Below are 17,563 nucleotides of genomic sequence, written 5' to 3' on the forward strand. Positions count from 1 at the left end.
GGAAAAATACGTTTGCATTTCACTACAGCTAATTTCTACCGATAACTATTCTAATGCAAAGCTTGAACAGGCACAACTGGTAAATAATCTCCTTCAGAGACGGTTTCCAATGAGCAAGTGGCATCCAAATGTTTGAGAACCATAGAAATGAGAAATGCTAGACATTTACAAGTGAGCTAATACTAAAATATCTGAGAGGGCCATAATGAGGTTGCAAGAATTGTCTTGAAACTGCTTCAGATATGAGTCCAGTTATTTTTAAAAAATACTTATCTGAATGTCTGCCTGATACCAATCCTTCATCTTGATGATACTTATGTCTGTGTGTGTGTGTGTATATATATACACACAGAGAGAGACACACATATATAAAACAACTTTTGGAAAGTGCTAAAAACTTGATGAAATGTCTCCTTTAGTTACATTGTTGAGAAAATGCCTCACATAGAACAATGGATATTTTTGTATTTAATTTTTGTCCATTAGACACTTTTTCCCACCATTACCACTGGAAGAGTTCTCTGTGTAATAAGTCCGATTTCCCATACCGTTGTGATGGAAGTTTTATCACTTTTCTGTTTTACAGTTCTCTTTCTTTCTCAAACCGCTGCGCTGCCTCATTTGTGTTGGACCAGACAACGGAGAATTGGTGAGTGTTATTAAACACGATGCCTGGCCATTAAAAAATGAACTTCTTAGAACCAGAAACCACTCTTTTTTTTTAAAAAAAAAACTTGTTTAGTTTTTAGTTAGAGCCAACTTGTTTTCCTTTCACCACATTTATAATGACGATTATTGCCTTAACTTTTCTGTGAAGTGTTTTCGTTTTGCTACTGGCTTGTCTTTAAATTTTATGGTTTATGGTTATAATTTTGGGTGGACATTTTAAATGGAAAATGTTTTCTGTATTCCCTTTGAAAGGAAGTCTAAAATGACGAGGATAGCAAAATTTGGCTGACCTTGTAATGCAGTCACTTTTTAAAACAACACAAAACTGCAACAAAAAGTAGAAGCGGAAATACAAGGTGATATGGAGCCTAATATCTACTTACAAGACACTCAGTGTATAGAAATGCAGCTATGATTTTATTATTTTTTTATTCTCCAGTTATTTAAAAAAGGAACCCAAAATTGGTACTTCAGAAAAAGTTCTTTGCAGAGTTCACGGCACCTCTGATGTTCTAGGTATTCGAGCACAAGTCCATGAGGTCCCATTTGCGACAGTCTGTTGACTATTGCAGGGTCTTTTAAAAAGAATAATCCGTGAATCCTATTCGTGTCTCCTCCATGCCGCTCTGTAGCCCTGGTGTTCCAAAATAGACGCCCGCCTGCAGTTGAAGATGTGTGTCCCAGTCCCAGTCCATAAAAAGTTAGAAGGGAAAAAAAAATTCTCAGAGACGATATTTCAGTTACAGGGTGGAACCCCCTCAAGACACAGGTTTGAAAATTGATGTTAGAACAATAGGTGGAAACACTATGCCCCCTAGTAAGCCTGCAGCCAGCACCTTGAAAGTCTTTTCCACCAGACGCATCCCGAAAGTAAGTTGTTGCAAAAGTAAACTCTTTATGTAGCCCCATTTTCAATGGACACTCAACAGAAGGTGCGAAAGAGTGATGCAAACGGCACAAGTGGACACACCTTCCAAGCGGGATCCAAAGAGCTTTCGTGTCAACCCCTTCCCTTCTCTGCCTACAGTTAAATTTTCCAGTCAGCACTTAACCCAAAGGCGGTGTGGGCAAGAATTAAAGGCGAGGAAGATCATTGCAATCTGGAACAATAACAGCAGGGGAAAGAAAAAAAAAAAAAGTGCAGACACCTACATTCTTTGCCCTGTCTTCCTCCCACGCTCCCTTTGCAACGCTTCCTTTCCCTGCACCTTCATCAAAACTCATCGGGGAAAGTTTCCTTGTGCGCGCTCCAGGAGTCATAACTCTTGCCCAGCTATAGCAGCAGCGTCTGGCATCATCATCTTCACCATCATATTAATACAAATCTTTATGGTTCAACCCCTCCCGGACTTCGCCTTTCCTATGTGATTTTACTCTCTCTCGCCCTTTAGAAATGCAAATTCCACCTCCTCCCGTCCACCAACCTGCAGTAGGTGGGGAATAGTGTAGCCACCAGCCAGAGAACTTTGACACGCAGACTTAATATTAAAGTTCCCCACGGCTGTAGGCTTTGAGTTGCATCAACACAACGGATTCTTCCTTTTGTCACCCTCTCCTCCCTCCCCCCACCGGTCTCCACTCCCTTTAAAACAAATAATCAGTCCCTGGCTGGCTGATCACCCCCCCTTCTCCCCCCCCCCCCCGAAAAGTATATTTCATAATTATTCCATATTAGGGACTCTTAACAGGAGACAAATCCAGTTGGAGGGAGAGACAAAATATATGCACCAGTTATTGAAAGAAAGACGATTCTAACTGTGGGTGGGAAGGGGGGGGGGAGGAGTATGCCTATGTTGAAAGGGTTTATTAACATAAATTGACACCTAATTGTTAAACACGTGAATCAAAGGAAAGCTTTGCTATCTTTCTGTCTAGGCCTCGGTCCACCACGTCTGCAATTAGCATAATTTTTCACTAGTGACGCTGTTTGGAAGGCTGTTGGCTTTGCCCAGCGCTCCAAAGCAAATCTTTAATTTTTTTTTTAAATACCACCTAGCTTTATTTCACACACACACACCCCTTCCCCACCCCGCATCCCCTCCACCCTGGCTCATTATTATTACTGTTATTATTTTTAATCCTAGCCCAACCTTGCCTAGTTAAAGGTTTCGCGTTCAGCTTTTCTTTCTTTCCTTTTTTTCCCTCCTTCCCTTCTTCCCCTCTGCCGTGGCCATTGTTATCAGTGAGCAGGGCGTACCAGTCTATAGGGCAACTAGAATCTCAGGGTTTGTCCATTCAAAGCCCTGAGCTTTTCTACACATCTTGGAAGCTGTAAAGCATCTTGCTTTTTTTTTTTTTTTTTTTCTTCCCCAAACGAACAGAGGGAGAGAGAGAGAGAGAGAGAGAGAGAGAGAGAGAGAGAGAGAATTTGAGCAGCCGTAACCGAAGGCTACCCTGGCTTAGCCCCCCATCCTTTGGCTTTATTACTGGATTTCTCTCTCTCTTTTTTTTTTCCACGCACACTCACACACTTCTATCTATCTCTATATATTCCTTTAACATTTTTTTAAAGGAAGAGGGTGCAATTCCTTGCTTATTGATTGCTTTGGTGCTGGATGTGAACATACATTATGTCTGCCTGTGCTTTGCTCGTCAGAGACTAAGGTAAGCTGGACTCAAATAGGCTATCACTTTGTGAATGGCGGAGTCTATGTCCCAATGATTTATGACCATATGACTCCAATCTCGGTTCAAGAAGAGTTCACAAGCTTTAAGCTTCCTTCCACGCAGCGACTGTTTTGCAGCCCTCATCCAGGGGCCTTTCTTTCCCCCCTGCTTTTCAACTGGGGGGTTCTGCTTGGGGGTGATGATGCGGGGGGGGGGAAGGGAAATTTTAGGAATGTGTCTCTATTTTCCAGGCATATTCACCGCAAGGCAGTCGCTGGAATTTGAGGTGCCTCTCAGCGCCAGCCTATTGTTAAGAGGCATGTCGATAGCGTTCTTATTTTAAACTAAAAACGGGTTTATTCTTTCTTTTGCTCGGTCTGTGAAATATACCTTAGGCGGGGGCGGGGAGGAATGAGCTGCTCTTCTTCCTGAACAGAGTCAGGTAGTGAATTTAGGATTTCCAACATGGAGGGAATCGCTTTAAAGGGAAATAAATAGGCTTAGATCTGTTCCCATCCTCTCACCCAATCTTCCTATGAACCTTTTGACTTAGATCCCTTTTCCTTCTCCATCTCGGTATTTCACTGGCATTTTTTTTCAATCACCTCTAAATCTTTCGCCGTAAAAGTTCTTGTGTTGTGTCTTTAATGTTGTTATCCTTCGCAAAGTGAAACTTGGAAGATGGGGAAACATACTAGACTTGATCCTGCGGTAGTTAATTGGAACATGATATAATCTAATATTTATTATTCTGCCTGAGATTTTTTTAAAAAAAACACGCACACAGACAATTCCTTGGAGTAAATAATTAGGATTCCGGCCGTCTTCGGGAAGATAAATGACCGGCATTTGCGAGGCGTTGAGAGATGAGCTACAAAAGCAAATCTCTTCTGTTGAAGCTCCAAACCAGATAGCTTCGGTTTTTTGGGTGGAGAAGGCGGTACGATTATTGTATGTATTTTTTGAAAATCACCGCTGTTCTTTTTAGCTGCTTTTGATAAGCCCCTCGGGCATTTAAAAGAGAAAAAAGAAGAAGAAAAAGAAGATTAAAAAATAAGAAGAAGAAGAAAGAAAGAAAGCAGTGTAAAACAGGAAGGCCTGGGAGAGATTCCCACCTTTTTGTACTCCTCCTCAATTTCAGCCACCCTATTCATAATATATGTACTGCTGGTTGTTAATTAATTCACAGCTCTTCAGCTGGGGTAGAGGAGTATACTTTTTAATATTTATCATGACTAGGAAATAAAACCCGAGTACTCCCTCCAATAATTCTCTGCAAAATTATTCCAGACTCTTTGTCGACAAAATAAATAAATAATATAGCTCTGTGGAAGCTATCGCACCGATTTGGGAGTGGAGAAGTTGATGTATAAAAGCTAAATCAATCTTACATGTGTATATTGGCGGAGAGTGTGTTGTCTGAAGTGCAGTTTGACATAACCACAAACACACAAAAGTCGGGGGAGGAAAAATCCGAGTGTTATTTATTGTAGAGCTGTGCATTGTGTTAAAGCTTTAGTATTTGAAAACATCTCATTAGACTTTATTTACATGCAGTTTATTTTTTAAAAGTGATAAAAATTAAATTTTAAAAATGGCGATAAATATCAAATCCATCCTCGCATAATGTGCATAGTAATGGGGAAAATCCACCGGGTTTTTAAAATAAGTTTGCTGCTTGGTTGATCCCCAGATACCAAATTATTTTCTGATCAGTGTCCATTCTTCTTGGTTTTTTTCCCCCATCCCATGAAGAGAAAGTTCATACTTTGGGCAAAAGGAGGTAGTAAAGGCTGGTTTTTCCGGTTTTCTGGAACTTTTGGGCTTGGATTGGAAAGCAAACCTAAACAGAAGGGTGGTGGGGGGGAATGATGAAAAGTCAAAGGGATAGAAAGCTAGAACCAAATGGCCTGGTGACAAAATTGTTTTTTAAAAAAACACAGACACACACAATGAAACTGGGTTTGGAAGCAATTCTTTTCAATGGCAGTTCCAGACTCAAGATTTTAAAGAAATGGGGGTGAAGAGTGAAAAGGTACTTGTCCTAAACACAATAGACAAATAGGCCAAAGGAAAAACGTTTTGTTTTATTAAATGGATGCCCCAATATCTGTTGAAAATATTTTCTCCAGAATTGCAAAGACAACGTGTGTTACTGTGGAAGCAGCAAATAAAGCTAAATGAGTCAAGAGACCCTTACCTTGATAAAATATAGAGACTATTTGCCATTCTTGGTTTAAAATCAAAGACTCTGTGAGGCAGTCCTACAATAAAGCAACAAAACTTTGTAGTATCTGATCCTCCAAACTTTCGTTTCTGGGCACATCGTAACCTTCTTTCTTTTATTCTTGGGAACTGCTTATTGTATTGACTGGATTAGGATGTGGGGTAAAAAGGCATGAATTATATTCGGTTCATGTTTGTGGATAGCAGTGATCCATTCTATGTTCTTGTTCTTATTATATTAATGTGTGTGTGTTTATGCCTATGTATGCATATGAAATCACCAGTGCTTAGACATATTTAGACATACACGGTGCAATGCTGTTCATAAAAATGCATTGACTTTAAAAAATAAACTTTAAAATAGTTGATAAGCCTTGGGAGGAGGAACACAGGACAAATCTGTTCAAAGCATCTGTTAGCCCTGTTCTGTAGGACCCTATTCATGTCATGTGCTTTTCACGACCTAAGATGGATTCATAGCCAGGCCACTATCATTGTGTGTTTCTTCTAACCTTTCAGGTCAGCTTCCAATAGACAACTGGAAACGGATTGTCACGTGACCTTGGGGTGCCAATGTTCTTCCATAGGGGTCTCAAGACCCTGGTAGTCGGTAAAAATATTTTTTGGGAATCCCAGAGATGCAGAAAACAACATACTACGACAGTTCGACGCTGTTTGGAGGTTATTCCTACCAGGGTGCTAATGGGTTTGGTTATGATGGCCCTCAACAGCCTTTCCAGCCTTCTTCTCACGTGGAGAATGACTACCAGAGGTCTGCCTGCTCCCTCCAATCTCTTGGCAACACTGCCCCACATGCAAAAAGTAAAGACCTGAATGGAAGCTGCATGCGTCCGAGTTTGCCCCGGGAGAATCATCAAGCCCCACCTGTCTCACCACCCCCAAACTCCGTCACCAACCGCAACAGTAGCAACAGCGATAGCCAGTCAGGGAGCAGTAAAACTGCCCCCAGCAAATCAAATCTCAGTTCAAACGCAACTCTCACCAAACAGATTTTCCCCTGGATGAAAGAATCGAGACAAAACTCCAAACAGAAAAACAGTTCCCCTACCACAGGTATAATGTTCTGCTTTTGTAACCCTCCACTTCCCTAAACAGCGAGGTAATGAAGCCACCAGCCTGAATGCTCTTGTCTGAAAGTGGAAAGATACATGCATTGAAAATACTGCTATGGTTGGCGGAGCCAAGCCATTCAACCTCTATTCAAGCAAACCTCCTGGTGATTTCAATGGGAGTTTGGCCTGAATAAAGCCCACTGGATTTGGCCCATTATGAAGATTTAGCTGTGTACACTTGATTTATGTATTTATTTATTTTAAATGCCATAATATTGTAGTAAAATGCACCAAATAAATTGTACATAGCTAAAGGTGGCTGAAGCATTGAATGCATGTAGTTACTAATAAATGCATATGGATATCCATTGCAGCATATTTATCAGTAGTAAAGAAATTCCACAGTATATTACTTATCCATCTATTTATTGATCAACAGATAGATAGATAGATAGATAGATAGATAGATAGATAGATAGATAGATAGATAGATAGATAAAAGAACACCATGGAATTGCTCTTTTATATATAATATAATAATATATAGTTGCCCATACATACACATAAACAGATATGCACGTGTCTGTTTATTATATAAGTGTGTGTGTGTTTTAATATAGTATTTGTGTTATATATGCATATATATTCTATAAGGGCAATTATATATATGCATGTACACTGAAGGCACAAATGCATGTGTGCCCCTATGCGCCCATGTGTGTTATCACCTATATTAAATACACACCCACATTTATACAAAACACACACACATGCCTGTGAGGTATAAAATATACACACATGAAAACGCAATACACACATTGCTGGCATCCGTGGTTATATTAATTTGCTTTTCAAAACACTGCCCCCTGCCAAATTTTATTGTCTCGAAATTATCTACTGAAAATAATCGACTCCTAAATAAATGGCCCTGGAATCCTTTTCTGCGTGACATGATCAAATTTTCATAAAGCAGGGGCAGCTTTGGAGAACAGAACTCTTAATAAATGACATGATTATAGAGTGCAAGCTAATGTGAACGGTGGGGGGGGGAGGATGGTTGAAATCCGCCTGCCTGTTACAGGATTTATTAGGGAACGGTACATTCAATTTCTGCATGTAAGTAATTATCTTTTATTTCATTTCGGGCCGGTAGAAAGCTGCAGCGGCGAGAGAAGCCCTCCGGGGTCTTCTGCCTCCAAACGAGCCCGGACTGCCTACACGAGCGCACAGTTGGTGGAGCTGGAGAAGGAGTTCCACTTCAACCGCTACCTTTGCAGGCCCCGCCGGGTGGAGATGGCCAATCTGCTCAACCTCAGCGAAAGGCAGATCAAGATCTGGTTCCAGAACCGGAGGATGAAGTATAAGAAAGATCAGAAGTCGAAAGGCATGGGGTCTTCTTCCGGGGGGCCCTCCCCAACCGGCAGCCCGCCCCAGCCCATGCAATCCTCGGCAGGATTTATGAATGCCTTGCACACCATGACTAGTAACTACGAGGACCCATCGCCTCCTTCCTTCAATAAACCCCACCAGAATGCCTATGCCATGTCCACTAACTACCAAAACCCCATCAAAGGGTGCCCCGCCCAACAAAAGTACGCCAACACGGCGCCGGAGTACGACCCCCACATATTACAGGGCAATGGGAGCACGTATGGGACTCCCAATATGCCAGGCAGCCCTGTATACGTTGGAAGCAGCTACGGGGATTCTATGCCTGCTCCGGGCCCCTCCCTTTACGGCCTCAGTCACCTGCCACACCACCAGTCTGCCAGCATGGACTACAACGGCGCTCCACAGATGCCAGCCAGCCAGCACCACGGACCCTGTGAGACCCATCCAACTTACACAGAGCTTTCCACGCACCACGCCTCTTCTCAGGGCCGAATCCAAGAGGCGCCCAAACTCACCCACCTGTGATAGGGTGGGGGGCAGGGTGGGTTGTGGGAGAGCAGGACAGACTGGGGAAGAAGTTGGGGAGCACTGAAGTGAGGGAGTGAATCTGCAGTGGGACCTGGTTCAGAAACATTTGTGTTGCACCCTTAAGATATTTATTTGGTGGCCTGTCCTGTTAGCCCTTCAAGTGGAGAAATTTCCTGTTTTTTCCTGAAGATTCATTTTATTTATTTGCAAGATGCAGCTCTCAAATCTAATCTAATCTAATCTAATCTAATCTAATCTATCTCCATACACACCCCACTATCTCTCTCTCTCTCTCTGTCTAAACTCTAGATAGATATACCTTCTAATGCTTCAACACAAATGCTTTTGAATATATATCTGGGGTAGTTTTATGGAAATCTAGCAAAATACAAAACCAAAAGAACCTGATATATTTAAAGAAGGTACAAATAAGTACAAAGATTCCTCTGACATTGATAATGACAGCATATTGTCAACCCACCAAATCTATACAGTTGGCCTATCAATAACAGATACATTTTTTAATCTAAATAGATTCACAGAAAACTGCACTCTCCAAATCTCCCCCCAAAGAATCTTACCTTTTTCTTTCCAGTCTAACTCTTGAGATGAAGAACATCTTTTTTGCTGAGTAATTCCTCCCCTCACCCCATTAGCTGAAAATATACATATCTGCCAAGACTTCGAAATAGTACCTTTCTTCCTCCTCCTCTTCACAGGCTCCCCAACTAGGCTGAAGAGTTGCAAAGGTTCTGGAAATAAATTTCTGCAACAAAGCTGATTTTTATATTTTTTTTTTAAAGAGGCCAAAGAGAGGAAGAGAAAGTTGACAGGTCTGGATATTTTTAACCTTTGCCTCTTACGAAGTGAAGTCTCCATTCGGTTACGCTTTTTCGTTTAGGGTTCATTAACAAAAAAGCAATCTTAAGACTTAGAAATCCTACATTTTGTTCCTCCTTCTCTCTTGACTTAACGTGAAAACAGGGTATTTTTGAACAAACGGTGTGTCCTCCAAAAGAAGCAGAAGTGAATGGACCTTTGGTATTTGCTAATGCTTTCTTGTCTGGACATCTTTGTTGCACTTAGAGTTTACATTGAATGGGTATAAAACAACTTTGAAGGGCGTTCGTCCACTCAATCCTGACGTCTTTCAAAAGCTGTGTGTTCTGGTGAACATTCATATATATATTTATTGGTTATAGCCAGTTTAAAATATTTTTCCTTTTTTTGTATTATTTATCCCCAACATCATGTATTTATATGAGAAAAAGAATCAAATTGTACTTTTTTAGTATTTACTTGTTATAAAGGACATTGTGTTTCCTTGTCATTGTACAACAAGCTTATTTTAGTTATTGTAATTTAGGAAGACCAGTAGTTTTATGTTACCCTCGTACTTATGAATAATGTAATTAGTTCTACTGGAGGCATGAGAGCAGAACCAGACTGTAATTGTATAGTCCTGAATTAGAAGAACTATAGCTAATCCCCCCTCCCCGTCACCCCTCCTCTTTGGAGATCTTTCTTTGTTCCTACAGTAGTAATTTCATTTCCTTGCTTAAGGGGTTGTCTGTTGAACAATTCTTGAATAAACTTTCTGTTATCAATTTGGATCTTGTCCTATTAGTCGGATCTAAAAGCAAAAATAACATAAAGACGAAGTAGTCAAAACACAAGCTTAAATATCCCAGAGACTAAAGACAGATAGCTAGATATCTATAGTCTCTCCTCCATGGCGCACCCCTCAGGTTATAATCCTATTTGTTTTAGAGCGCAGGTTATAAACCGTTGACACGTTCCTAGACCACAATATTTAATTAAAAAGTTAAGAGCTAGTCTCTATTTCCCTCACCTCACCCCACCCATTCGCCCCTTGGAAGCCTGTTTAAAATTCTCCCAAGCAGACTAAAGTTCACAGTCCTCTTCTGAGGTTACAAAGAGAGGAGATCACGTGTCATCCGAACGACACAGCCATTGGGCCTAAAATGAAAACAAAGGAAAATGATTAATCACAAAAAGGCAAAGAGGAATTTTAATACTGAAGTGAAATTAAATCACTGGAGAAGCGGAAGAATAAAACCTTGGTGCTGGGAGAGAGATGCTGTGATAGGGTTAAACTGCTAGTGAAAGGTAAAGGGAGGAGGGAGGGAAAGATGTATGCAGAAGCAAAAGCAAATATAAGATAATGCTGTGGATAATTTGTCTTTTATGCTCCAGAGCCTTAAGAAAACTTGTTTTATAAGCGGTGTGGGTCAATAAAAGTTTTATGATGCTGGAACTGGATATAAACTGTCTGTCAAACACAAAATGCCCCATTTGCATTGCTGTAACAAATAAGCAAGGAGAAAGCTCTGAGAGGGAAGGTGATACTCCTAACACTGTTCTTGGGGGAGGGGGAGAGGGGGGGAGATCAAAAGGCACTGAATACTAACATCATTTCGGTTGGAAACAATGGCTTAAATTTATTAATTAGCGGCGTGTCCTGCCTGTATGTACAGTCTTCTTGATTAGACCACACACACGCACACTTTGTGTATGTGTATGTATATATGGTTGAATGAAGACTTTACAATGAGCAATGATTTTCAGTTCATTTTATCTTTGATTTCTTTTTAATAAACGAAAGGCCGGGTTAGTCATTCCAGCCTTTGTGCAATCATAAATAATAATTAACCAAATAAGCAAAAAAGAAAGGAAGAAGAAGAAGAAACTTGTTTTTCTACACAGGACTGTAACTGGATAATATCCAGCCATGCAAGAAGCAATTTAAGATTCAGTGATACTACAATTTAAAAGCATGGAAGCTTTGACTGAGATCAGATCAAATAACAATATTCAAGGTTTTAGGGGCTTCCCCCGAGTATAGTTTTCTCGGAGATGTCACTGAATCTAAAAGAGTGGGCGCCATATTGTTCGATTTGGTGTCACGAAATGCTCCTAACTAGTTTCAAAATAAGTGAAAGTGAATCCAGCAGCAGAACGAAAGACCCAAGTCACATTTCAGGGTTCAGACAGATGTTGTTTCTTTTGTCCGTCCCACCCCCACCCCTGAAGCGTCCCATGTTCTCAGTTTTGATTTTGCACATGACAGTATTAAATAAGAAGACTTGTCTTTGCCTTAAAAAAAAACTTTGCGTTTGCCTTTAATGTTCAGTATACATATAATGTATTGTTATCTAACAAAAGAAAAAGAAAGAAAGAAAGAAAGAAAGAAAGAAAGAAAGAAAGAAAGAAAGAAAGAAAGAAAGAAAGAAAGAAAGAAAGAAAGAAAGAAAGAAAGAAAGAAAGAAAGAAGACTTTCCCCTCCAAATAGGGAATGGAAATTTAATATCTGATCACTCCCTGTGAAATAAAGAGCAAGAAATGTTCCCCCAAAAGGTTTTATGGCTGTAACTTTAGTGTTAATAAGGAAGAAGAAAAAAATGAAAGAAGCTATAGTCACTTTCCAAGTTATTTCAGCATATCCCACACCTCTTATAAACCAATCTGTCTCCCAGGCAGTAGAGAATACTGTCCTGTTTTATTATTACAACTAAGATTCAAATAAAGCCAGATTTTAAATTGTTTTGATTCTGATCTCTGTTCTGATTTGCTAATTGGTTTTGTTTGTTTGTTTCTTTGGGTTTACCTTTTATCCCCTGATCTCAGCAGAAATCCAATCAAATAGAGATGAACGTTTTGGGGAAATACTCTCCCAAACTTTAAGCCCATGTCCGCGTTCCAGCCATCTAATTTCCCACTGTTTTATTTTATTTTATTTTATTTTATTTTATTTTATTTTTTGCTGCCCTGCAATTCGGCTTGGCTGTAGATTTCTGGGTTTCTCTGTAAATGCTTACCACCCACACGGATGTTTGAAGGGACAAAAGTTTCTAGGCTTTGCTGCCTGCCTGCCGTTTGCCAGCCCTTCTTTCCGAGAAGATGCGGGAAAATAGATCTTGAACCAACAAACTAAAAACCTTCTAAGCTTTCAGAATGTTTTATTTTTTGGTCTTCTTTTCCCAGAATTGTTCATTGTCTAATCTTTCTTATTTTGCTCTTCTCTAGGTTAAAGTTTTCGAATAATTCCTCTCACAATAACTCAAAAAAGCCAACTTTCTTTGGTAAGTTGGTTAAGGCCCAACTGTCAAAAGGCTTTCGAACAAAAGATTGATCGTTTCTCTCTCTCTCTCTCTCTTTTTCTTTTTTGGTTTGTGTGAAGCTGCTGGCTTTAAAAGAAAAATCTTACTGGGAAATGACTTTTAATTTAATGATTTGTTTTCTAAACTATTAAAGAGGAGCTGTTTAGCGACAATTCATTTGATTTCAAAGATATCAGTGACCTTAAAACACGTTTTTCCTCTTGCAGCGAAGTTTAAAGCGCACTCACTTAGGAGTGGGGGATTAAGGTACTTTAACAAGCTAAGATTTTTCTCCTCAACTTTTAATGCTTGCTTTATGACTTTGAAGGATCTAAAAAGTTCTTAAGAACATCTAACTGCCCCCCAAATAAACCTCTGAATTCAGCTTTCATACTGACCTGAACTTTTTAAAAAAAATCCCAACTGCAGATATTGGTAAATCTGAAATTCCAATTTGCCTCACTGATTAGGTTTAGCCTTCCCTGGCTGTTAATGAAGACTGCCTCTGCCTTGATTTAGGAAACTTGTTTTCTATTCCTATTTCAATCCGTTGTCAAAACTTTAAAAAGAGTAATGAGTTTGCTTCTTAACTGCTCCTGTCTTCCAGAATGTGCTCATCAGCCACTGTATTCCCAGGCAGGGAAAGAGTTAAAAAGGCAACTCCTACCTTCATTCCCACCCTTCCCTGCCTTACAGGCATCTCCACTGTTGCAGCATAGAGGTTACCCTAATTAAATGCCAGAGCCCAAGTCCTTCTAAAAGGGGGGGAGGGGGGGGAAAGGGACGTTTCCTAAGGACCATTTTTATTTTAATCTATTAAAGAAAATAATGCTTTCTGTTTTCCAGCAGGCCCCGCCTGCCATTGGCCAAGGCTGGTCATGTGACCAGGAATTTGGCTGCATTTTCGCCCCAGTCTCCAGTTTAATAGAGCAAGGTCCCCATACGCCTGTATTATCAGCAATATAACAATTATAAAAGCCCGAGAATCGTCATCATAACCATAACAATAAAAAAAACTGGGGCCCTAAGATTTCCTCCCTCCTCCTTCTCCTCGTCCCCCTCCCTCTGCCACTGGGCCCTGGAAAAGCCATGAATTTTGAATTGGAGAGGGAGATCGGGTTTATAAATAGCCAGCCTTCGCTCGCAGAGTGCCTGGCGTCTCTTCCCGCTGTCCTGGAGACATTTCAAACTTCATCAATCAAGGACTCGACATTAATTCCACCTCCTTTTGAGCAAACCCTCCTCAGCCTGAATCCTTGTTCCAGCAACCAGGCGAGACCAAGAAGCCAAGAAAGAGCAACTCATGGCCTGGCCCAGCAGCGCCCAATCCAGTTTGGCCCTTTGGCTGCAGAATTCCCCTGGATGAAAGAGAAGAAATCAGCCAAGAAAGCTACTCAGACTCCATCCTCCTCTTCCTCTTCGCCATCCTCTTCCTCCTTCCCGGGATCTGCAGCTGGATCTCCTGCAGGTTTGTACAATGCAGGGGCGAGGGGGATGGGGGGTGTTTATTGGGATTGGATTCAGACAATAAACATGTTGGCATCATTTCGCCCCTCACCTGCCCCCCCCCCCGCCCCATCCATCCATCCATCCATCCCTGAAACGGTGTTACGCAATAAAATACATCGCAGCGATATGCAGCCTTATTTTTTGGTGTGCCCCCCCCCCACTCCAGTGCAAATCAAAGAGGGAATCATAGCCGGTTCTGCAATTATCTTTCCGAGGGAATAAGCCTACAAGATTCCGTCTGAATTGGAAGCCAAATTCTAACATGTCAGGGCTCGATTTTCCTATTATTCCCGAAATTCTAGAATTTTTTCCCCCTCCTTTTTACAGCCTGCTGGGGGGGGGGGGGAGAAGAGAGATTTGCTGGCGCTTTTGTGTGTGTGCAGGAGGTGAAGGAGGGGGACAGAGACCGAATTTCCCTCATCGGTATCCATTAGGAACATGCAAAATAAATAAATAATAATAATAATAGAAGAAGAAGAAGCCATAGATAGCAAAATAAAGCAACAGTCCTTTAAACGTGTTCTCAATAAAATAATCTTGGGTTATATTTTTTTTCCTGGGGGCCCAAAGGACAGAACCTTTCTCGGTGTGTTGGGAGTTCTTTCTTTCTTTCTTTCTTTCTTTCTTTCTTTCTTTCTTTCTTTCTTTCTTTCTTTCTTTCTTTCTTTCTTTCTTTCTTTCTTTCTCTTTTTTTAAAAAAAACCAACACCAAACACATTATTTCGGTCAATTATAAGACAACGACAACGTGTGAAACGGGCGGTATTTTCCGGTGTCGACTGGGTCCTCCCCCCCAGAAAAGGTTTGGAGTTTCCAAACTGTTGGCAGCAAATGTACCAGGGGGACGAAATATCCCCCTTCCATTGGAGGCGGGAGGGGCAGGGATATTTTTTTCCCTTGGGGTGGGAGGATTGGGGGAGTGAAACGTTTTCTTTGGGGTAGGGGAAGGGAGCATGAGAGTGATTTGGGAGGATGGTAAATTCTGTTTTCTCCTGTGGGAGCTTAATTCTGCCCCTTGGTTAGCACCGGGCACCGTTCTGCCCTGCCCTGGAACGGGAAGCGAATGGATGTAGCTCGTTCATCACGGTGGCTGTTCCAACCCTCTCTCTCTCTTTTTCCCCCCCTCGTCCCCTTGTAAATGGGCGGTTGTGTGTGTGTGTTGTGAAGACACCCAGGGGCTCCCAGAGACCAGCGCGGGCGGCTCCCGGCGGCTCCGGACTGCCTACACCAACACCCAGCTCCTGGAGCTGGAGAAGGAATTCCACTTCAACAAGTATCTGTGCCGGCCCCGGCGGGTGGAGATCGCGGCGCTGCTGGACCTGACCGAGAGGCAGGTCAAGGTGTGGTTCCAGAACCGCCGGATGAAACACAAGAGGCAGACCCAGCACCAAGAGCCCTCCGACGGGGACCTCGGCTACCCCAACCTGGAGGAATGCAGCGACGAGGCGGACGAGAACTCTCCGTTTGGCCAAGCCCTGGAGACCCCCTGCCCTTTTCAAACCAAAAACCAGGCGAGCCAGGAGCCGCCCAGCGCTCAGCAGCTGCCCCGGAGCCCCGGCTACCCAACGCCCACCGCAGAGCCAGGGTCCATAATGGAGCCGAGCAGGGCAGCGGACAGCGTGGACAATGCCTTCCCGGAGAGGCAGGAGTCTCCTTTGTTGCCAGATCTGAGCATCTTCGCGACAGATTCCAGCCTCCAGGGCTCCCTGCAGAGCCCCGTCCACTTCTCGGAGGAAGACCTGGACTTTTTTACAAACACATTGTGTACTATAGACCTGCAGCATCTGAATTTCCAATAACCAGTCCCACCAGGGTCTATCTGCCTTGGCTGTGTCGCCCCTTCCACACGCACCTCCACCGGCTCCCCACTTGACACCAGAATATTTCTATAATGTGGCCATGTGCTTTCTCACACCCCTTCTCCCCTCGCCCCCTTTCAAGTTCGTTCTAATGTGGAAGCTAGATCATAAGAATGGCCCATCCTTTAAATAGTTATTCCCATAGTCCCAAATAACAGGATCCTCCTATGTGTTTACTAAATTCAGATATTTAATTATACTTTTATTCTTTCCTATTTATTTAAAAGAAATACACAAGCAACCCCCCCCTCGCCCCTCACAACCCCCCACCCCCGAGAGAAAACATTTGTAAATCCTTCAAGTGACTTTCTCAGGAATCCGAACGAAACTTTTAGATTTCTTAATAAAAATAAATAATAATAATTAAAAAAAAAACCCGGAGGAATTTTGTTTCCTCTTTTTTAAGTTTTAGATGTAGACTATTTATTCAAATCCTTTAATAGTAAATGGCAAATTATTTATTGTACATTATTTTCATAGATTAAATAAATGTCTTTATAAAATTAAAACAATGTGTTATCATTTTTATGTCTCGTCTTTAAGAACCTTGTTCATTTCCCCTCTGAAGTTAGAACCTTCCCTTTCTTTCTTTGCAACTATCTACTGGTTTTTATTATCTTGTGTAGACAGGGAGGATAAGAAGAAGAAATGTGACCTCATAAATCACATTTTTTCATAGAAAGCAGGTCTCAATCAGGAATACTGTATTCATTAAACTTCCTTGTTCGGTTTCCCTGCGCTAGTTTTTTGCTCAAAGAATAAAGACCTTCGCTGTGAATTTTAACATATTCATTCTTTAAACACCCCATTCCTACTCTTGGAGCAAAAATATTGTTAGATAAAAATCGTCTGACCTAAAATGTAAATTCAAAGTTTAAAATCTCAGCTCTACACATTACTTTCAAAACCACCCCTCAGTCCTGAGAACACCTACGTCCGGCGCACGCTGGTTAGAAACGTTTGCTGTTTAGAAGTTTGTTATAAATATTTCCCGTCTCCCGTGAGTGTTAACACCACGCAAATGACAATCCAGAAAGACAAAAGGCAGCCTCTTGATTTTTCCAATCCTCCATTTCTCATCCCCTGAAGCAAAAAATTACCAATTAAAACTGCCCCATGGTACACAAGGGGTGGGGGGAGAGAATAAATACTGTCTAGTTTCAAGAAATACTCCATGGGTGCACCCTGACTACCATATTTGTAGCCAGCAGTTAAATGGTATAAAGGAAAGAAGGGGGGAGACATTAAATTTAAAAGTGGGAGAGTGAAGGGCGGCGGGGGGCGGGGGGGAACACGCCAGAAAAAAACAGGACTAATAAATCTGGGGTGATTTCGATAGCCATTTGTGCCGGTCTGCCCCGGCTCGCGCGTCCTTGTAGGAAAGCTTTCCTCCAACAAGTAATTTTAAACACAAAACTCATATATCAAAAGGGGGTGGGGGCTTGTTATGAATGAAAAGGGGTCAGCGGAGGAATCAATCGCGGTGACACAAAAAAAATAAATCATATTACGTCTTTGCTAAGTCATCGGTGTTTCCCCAGACACGGCAGAAATTTGGTAGGCGTTCAAGTCGAGTTTG

The 17,563-nt window shown here is 41.7% G+C and overlaps 2 protein-coding genes across 2 annotated transcripts; both read left to right on the forward strand.

The window, feature by feature from the left end:
- Nucleotides 1-6,128: 6,128 nt before the first annotated feature.
- Nucleotides 6,129-10,106, forward strand: HOXB3 (homeobox B3). Its single transcript, XM_073325531.1, has 2 exons — nt 6,129-6,576; nt 7,729-10,106. Exons 1-2 carry the CDS (start codon nt 6,141-6,143, stop codon nt 8,490-8,492), a joined length of 1,200 nt encoding a protein of 399 aa, XP_073181632.1. The 5' UTR covers nt 6,129-6,140; the 3' UTR covers nt 8,493-10,106.
- Nucleotides 10,107-13,484: 3,378 nt separating this feature from the next.
- On the forward strand, nt 13,485-16,432 carry HOXB2 (homeobox B2). Its single transcript, XM_073325532.1, has 2 exons — nt 13,485-14,084; nt 15,293-16,432. Exons 1-2 carry the CDS (start codon nt 13,706-13,708, stop codon nt 15,922-15,924), a joined length of 1,011 nt encoding a protein of 336 aa, XP_073181633.1. The 5' UTR covers nt 13,485-13,705; the 3' UTR covers nt 15,925-16,432.
- The last annotated feature ends 1,131 nt before the right edge of the window (nt 16,433-17,563 follow it).

Source organism: Lepidochelys kempii, chromosome 27, assembly GCF_965140265.1.
Source record: "Lepidochelys kempii isolate rLepKem1 chromosome 27, rLepKem1.hap2, whole genome shotgun sequence".
Lineage (NCBI taxonomy): Eukaryota > Metazoa > Chordata > Testudines > Cheloniidae > Lepidochelys > Lepidochelys kempii.